The following is a 6,612-nucleotide window of genomic DNA, read 5'->3' on the forward strand; positions in this document are numbered from 1 at the left end:
GCAACCGAACCACCTGCGTCTCATGAATATGTACGCTTAAGAGTAAGCCGTATTATTTCAGCCATTTTTTCTTTTAAAAACATAGAAACACAGAACCTGCCGAAAGATCAGCCCCCATCTAGTCGCCCGTTTCTCCTACTGTAACGACTCAAACTGTCGTAGGTCTCGTCTTAGATCCAGAAACCGTATGCCGATCCCGCGCATGTTTAAATCCCCTCACTAGAGAGGCGATCTCTGAACATTCTTTTTGGGAAGGCTACATGAAGCTGCCCCCCTACCACCAAACCCCCCCAAAAACATCTAAACACGCGCGGGATAGGCGTATGGCGTCTGAATCTAAGACGAGACCAACGACCGATTGAGGTTTTGAGTCTACAGCGGATTCTCTTTCTCCGGATAACGAGACTATTATTCTAGTGATGAAAGTGCGACGCCTGCAGGTGACAGGAGGTATTACACCAACAGAACTCAAAACAGTCTCGACTAATCTTGTGCAAAACTTCTGTTTCAGGTCATTGTTTTGTATGTACAGAGATGGAATATTTAGGTGATACTTTATCGGGGCCCACATAGAAAAAAAAAAAATTATATGGCGTGTCATCTCCCAGGACCCTTCTTTATCAGAGAGCGTACAAAATACAGGACAAAATTTAGAAAATAATTACTTTTTCAACATGGGCCACCAGCATGATTTAAAACAAGAAGTACTGTGAAGGTGTAATGTGGAGGAAAAAAGGGAGACACTTAGTGGAAATATCAAAGTATATTTAAATCATTTTTTTTTGTTACAAGAATATGGCACATATTTGAAAAATAAATTTAAATATACCTAAAACAATCACATACAGTATTATTCACAGAAAAAAAAAAATCAAATTAATCCTCCATCTAAACAAGGAGGTGATTAGATCCTTTTAGAATCAGTAGACAAACTCCCCTCTGCTACCAAGAATATGAAATATATATTATATATAAAAATATACTAAAAAGCACCAATTCTGTGTCGGCTGTGTGTACAAGGTGAAATTATATACACACACACATACACATACACATATATATACACACACACACACACACACACACCCACACCATAAAAAGAGCACCCTGGGGACTGTATTTATTCATTAAAACTTGAAAGCATCATTTGTTTTTAAGTCCACGGAGTACTCCATTTTTGCTGTTGGTAAGGCGAGCCAAGCTAGTACCGAGGCAAGGTAACCCCTTGGAGTCCAGAGTGCTTGTCTTATTATATAATCCAAATTATATGTATGTATGTGTAATATATATATATTATTTTTCATTGTTACACACAGTGGAATGTAAAGTTAAGAGTAAAAATCTCAATTTAAAACGAGCATTATATATCTCAAGAAGAATAGTAAACAAACTACAAAGCAAATTAACCAAGTGATGTATCCATGCAACAGAAGAGAGAATACATACATTGTTCTGGGCATTAAAGCGAGAGTACGTTAACCCCTTAATGACAAAGCCCGTACATGTACAGGTTCAAAACGCATTGTTTTCAATGGGTTTAGGGACCGCACATTGTCCTTAAGGGGTTAAAGCAGGGGCTCATTGTAGTTTAACAGATGTGCATTTCTGAACCGGTAGCTTTTGATATTTGGCACACGGGGGAAGCAGAATTCCTTCGCACTCTTCCTGATCTTCTATACACAAACTTTCTCAGGATGTGCTCAAGAGTGTCGTGCAACTGGAAATTGCTTCCCTAGGGGCTGGAAGGCCAAGCACAAATATCAAGGCACGCAAACCGTCATTTATATTTTAGAGATTAAAAATAAACAGTAATAATGCATTTTTATATAGAAGACGCTTACTCAGCACTTCCATGATTCACCTTTACACTTTGAGAAATTAACATTTATCTGTTGCCTCGTACTTTACTTTTATTATAAACTCTTTGTTTCCAGAGAACTATATAAAATATTTACAAGAACGTGTCCTGAGAGCGATGATTGTAAAATAACCCATTTTCTTTCCTTTTCGTCAACAACGACCAAAAAAAAGGATTCCTTCAAGACAAGCGTAGAGGAACGTTACTTCTTGAGAGCCTTGGCAAGCCTTTCCCAGAACCAGATCTTCGTGCAGGGGTTGGTGTAGTCGCACACCGTGATGAAACTCAAAATACTCGGATACGGTCTCTTCATGGGCTTATATTTCACGGGAATCAAGCGTTTCTCGCTGGCACCTGTAGAGGAGTCACAACGTTAAAGGCGTTTAGCAATAGAGAAAATTAGGTAAAAAAAACCCCTAATTTCTCCATTCTTTATTTTACCTTCCCATGGTGGGGAGCAGCAGAATTCAGTGGGGGGGGGGGCGGTGTCAGAGCAGAGGGGAGCAGGAAGGGGATGGATCAGAGCAGAGGGGAGCAGGAAGGGGATGGATCAGAGCAGAGGGGGCAGGAGGGCCAGGTCAAACCCCTTGTCCATGCCGGAATTCAAACTCTGGGGAGGACATAGGCCCGAGTGCAGCACGTGCACTCTGATTCATCCTTACTTTAAGCGCCACCCGGTGTGACATATCATATTAGATCGCCGGGCGTTCTGTGTTAAAGCATTTTATACGTACTTGGGCCGAGGCTCAAAGCAAATTTGGTCTGAAAGCCGCATTCTCTGCTGTCCAAGTAATCGTCGGATATTATAACCACCATCTTCCTGCACCTGCAAACAGAGACATTAACGTTATCAGCACATTAAAGCACTCGTCCGGTAACACGTTAACGGCGGAGAGACAGCTGAAACAGACTTTTTGACCGGCACCTCGGAAGACGCGTGGATAGGCAAGACAGGTAAGTGACGATCCATACCTGTTTTCTATGAGCTCGCTGGTTATGGACCAGACACACGATCCCGGGAGGACGTCGCGGTCGAAAACGCACAGCTTCAGCTTATGGTCCGTCTGCTCCAGGCGGACGATCATTTCCTGGACGAACGAGATATCTTTGGCGCAGTAACATATGAAGGCGTCAAACAGCTCCGGGACGGCACCTGCCGACGAGGGAACCAAACAGCAAACCATAACTAACCGGGCAACCTCCGGACCGGGACCGCATCGGCATCATTAGGGATGTCGGTGTTTGGACCCAAGGGTGAGACATGAGTGCAGGAAACAGGGATACCTGGGGGGGGCTTAAGTAGCCACTTACCGGTGGGATCGTCACTTATGGTGATCCCGTGCGACACGCTGCTGTCCACGGTCTCGACCTGTAGGGGAGGACGCAGACGCATCTCCTGCTGCTTCCTCAGATACCTCTCACAATCCGCCTCTGAAACACACGAGAGGATCTTCAACTTCCATCATTACAACAAATGAGATCGACACAGAAACACGAACTGAACCAACACGGGACGCACGCCGACAAATTAACCACAGGAGTGATGGGAGTGATAAAAGTTTGAGTCTTTACAGCAGGAAAAATTGGCGGACTACACGATCTGCCATCAAATTGTGTGTTTCTATGTCTTCTCAGACATCATGCAGGACGAGCAGAATTTAAACCTATTTAGAGAATCTGCTTTGGGCCGTTCAGCAGCTTTAGGGAAGTCCGGAGTGAAACTCGCCCACCGTCTCCAACCCTCCTCTGCCCCCGACGGGGAAACAAAAGCAGCTGGAAAAAGGAAGTCCAGCGGGTGTCAGAACGCTCTAGAGCCGATCATTAGTCTGTACACCCCGATCGGCTAAACCCAGTCTGAGGTACGGAGGGAGAATGTAAAGAAATCTCTCGGCGAGTTTAAGAAGCAACATATATACAAATACAGCAGCCCAATAAACTCCCTTTATCTGCAGACCTGGAGCCGCTGTTGCTGTCAGTCATGTGATATTTTGGGTGACTTTCCCGGCTCAAACACCACACTGAGCTGATGCTTTATGGCAGGGGTGTCCAACCTGCCGCATACTCCTCAGCCAGCCCCTCAGCTGAAAGAGCATTATGGGAGATGTAGTCCTGCAGCAGCTGGAGGGCCACAGGTTGGACACCCCTGCTTTATGGCAATGCTAATGAATGGGTTTCCCTATCAGACTTTTACTAGTCAGAAGGTCCTGCTGGTTGATTAAGACTGAGTCATTCTATTGTTCCCTACAGGCAGAATGATAAGGAGTCGGGGGGTTGTCTAGTAGATTGGGGGTCAGATAACAGAGCAAGAACTCTGTCAGAACAGTGGAAGTCCCCCTTTAAACGTTTACTCACCTACGAGGGGTCCCAGGTCTGTGAGGATATCATTCCTTTCGATTTTCTTCAGGGTCTCCAGCAGTCCGCCCACCGTGGCTCGGTAGCATTTTCTCTCCCAGTCCTCCAGTAACGCCGTGGTGGGGTTGGCCGCTCTCTCCAAGTTCCGGATCTCCAGATACTCGTAACCCATTTCCTCGGCCAGGTGCGTCCAGTCGGAGGCGACCACCGTGCTTGGGTTCAGGTAGAGGGACAGACGCTGCCTTACGTTATAATTAAGGGCAACGAGAGGGATGGAGTTCATATCCACGCCGTCCAATCCGCCTCCGCAGGCCATGGCTCCGCAGCTCAGACCGCGGCCACCTTCCCCCAACGCAAACACTTAAAACTTTATCGAGCGCAACGCCCAAGTCTTCATCACGTCGCCGGTCCTGCGCGATCTGCGAAACGACACGAGACGTTAATGCGACTTTATAAATCTGCCAAATAAAATAAAATGTATTTACGTTCATACCAGACGCATGGAGAACCCAACGAAGGCCTCCCATCCCCCACACGCCTCCGCGCTGAAAGAGGATTATTATTAAAGGGTTAAGTTCAGCAGAGTAGATGAAATGGCAGCTTTAATATAAAAACCGGTCCGGCAGCCTGAAAAATCACTTAAAAACCAGGGCGCCGGCGGGCGGGAGACTCGGCATCACACACCGGAAACAAAAACACAAACTAAAGACTCATCTCCCGGAGGTCGCCGCACTCTAACACATTCATGATTCTTACGCAATCCCCGGCGGCCAGAAATACCCCGTCACCAAGAACAGGAAGCCTGGGAAACCGCGACGGGCATCGGGGGGGAAACACAGGACACACGTCACGCGTGATAAAACAAGTTTACACTGATTGTGACATCTACGGCACGCAGCCTGCCCGCCAACAACAGTGTGTGTGTGTGTGTGTGTCTGTGTGTGTGTGTCAGTGTGTGTGTCATAGAACGCCCATTAACACGCTGCGTGAATACTTCAGTTCGCATTCGTCAACCAGGAGGAAGAAAAAAAAAAAAGAATAATAAATCACCTTAAGAGGAAGCTGCAGCTCCAGAGCTGCCCCTCCTATTTTTGCACCACTTGCTGCAATTGATGGAACGCTTTACAGCAAAACATTTTAGATGGATTGGAATGAAGTTTTACTTTACTGAGAGGGTGGTAGATAAGTAGAACAGCCTCCCAGCAGAAGTGGTAGAGGGTAATACAGCAAGGGGATTTAAACGCATGGGATAGACATACGGCTCCTGAATCTAAGACAAGACCAACGACTGATTAAGGTTTGAGTCTTTACAGCAGGAGAAACGGGCGACTAGACGGGGGCCGGATGGGGCCGATCTGCCGGAAGATTCTATGTCTTTATAATAATATATACATTAACTCCGTAGAGTGAGATCATAAAGTAAATAAAGGATCCTGGTGGTTAATTATTTTGCCCAAATTTTTTTTTTAAAATAAACTTTATCGTCTGCGTCCGACTCGCTGTACCCGCCCGTCACATACGAACAACATATATACACCGGCCGGTAAGCAATATATACGCGTCACCATACGGCCCATCACCGGCATCTCATACAGAAGGAATTATTTCATCATCACCGCTGCCGCAGGACGTTCCTCACTCTCATGACTTTACAACAAAATGTATCAATTGAAAGGGTAGTAGATACCAGGAATAGACTTCCAGCAGAAGTACCAAAGACAAAAGAAGGCAGACTAGAGGGGCCAGCTAGTTCTTTTCTGCCCCCACTACACCCCAGAGCCCTAATACTAACCCGGCCACTTTCAGTTGGAGAGATTACACCAGAGCTCACTAAAAACCCCACTCAGTGCAGTATGTACTCACACTCAATCCCCCCCACCCACTTCCCTTCTGCGCAGTGTGCTCCCACTCGGTACAGTACGCGCTCACCCTGATCTCACTCACCTGCTCGCGGTGACTGGAGGAAGAAGCCTCGTCCCGCCCGTAACTCTGTAAACCGAAACTGAACCGACCCGGACTCTACCACCTCACTCGGGAAGGGGGGGGTTGTAACAAAACGCTCAAAGCTTTCCTTACAAAATACCCTCCCAAGGGCCACTCGCACAAGTATAATAACTGTATTTATTAATAACCGCCCTGCTGACAGGATACCCCGTGCTGAGGGGGGCGGGTTACTCCCCGTATACATTACCTCACACAGCGTCAGGACACCCCTGTGTCTGTGTAAATAGTCTGTTCCGGGTTCCAGGAAATAACAATGTTTGAGTTTGGGAAATGATGATGAGAGAAGACGGAGCTCCCGACTACTGCAATTCTCAGCATGCTTAGCCAGGACAGTGCAGAGCCCGCCGTTCATACAGCTGACACAGCACGGGAGATTTTAAAATAAAAAAATGTAAATC

At 46.4% G+C, this 6,612-nt stretch overlaps 1 protein-coding gene across 1 annotated transcript; it reads right to left on the reverse strand.

The window, feature by feature from the left end:
- Positions 1-1,556: 1,556 nt before the first annotated feature.
- MYD88 (MYD88 innate immune signal transduction adaptor) lies at positions 1,557-6,225 on the reverse strand. The gene is made up of 6 exons (XM_053466761.1): positions 6,155-6,225; positions 4,211-4,629; positions 3,170-3,289; positions 2,831-3,011; positions 2,593-2,684; positions 1,557-2,212 (listed from the first exon to the last, which is right to left on the reverse strand). The coding sequence occupies exons 2-6, from the start codon at positions 4,524-4,526 to the stop codon at positions 2,061-2,063; spliced, it is 861 nt and encodes a 286-aa protein (XP_053322736.1). The 5' UTR covers positions 4,527-4,629; positions 6,155-6,225; the 3' UTR covers positions 1,557-2,060.
- Positions 6,226-6,612: the final 387 nt, after the last annotated feature.

The sequence above is a fragment of the Spea bombifrons genome, chromosome 5, assembly GCF_027358695.1.
Source record: "Spea bombifrons isolate aSpeBom1 chromosome 5, aSpeBom1.2.pri, whole genome shotgun sequence".
In the NCBI taxonomy this organism is placed as follows: Eukaryota; Metazoa; Chordata; class Amphibia; order Anura; family Pelobatidae; genus Spea; species Spea bombifrons.

Excerpts from the sequence above, each read along its gene's own strand:
- MYD88 (XM_053466761.1), bottom strand. The coding sequence starts at position 4,526 with ATGGCCTGCGGAGGCGGATTGGACGGCGTGGATATGAACTCCATCCCT. Across the intron at positions 3,290-4,210 it reads AGACCTGGGACCCCTCGTAG|AGGCGGATTGTGAGAGGTAT; the intron begins GTGAGTAAACGT and ends CGTGTGTTTCAG. Across the intron at positions 3,012-3,169 it reads CATAAGTGACGATCCCACCG|GTGCCGTCCCGGAGCTGTTT; the intron begins GTAAGTGGCTAC and ends CCTCGTCGGCAG.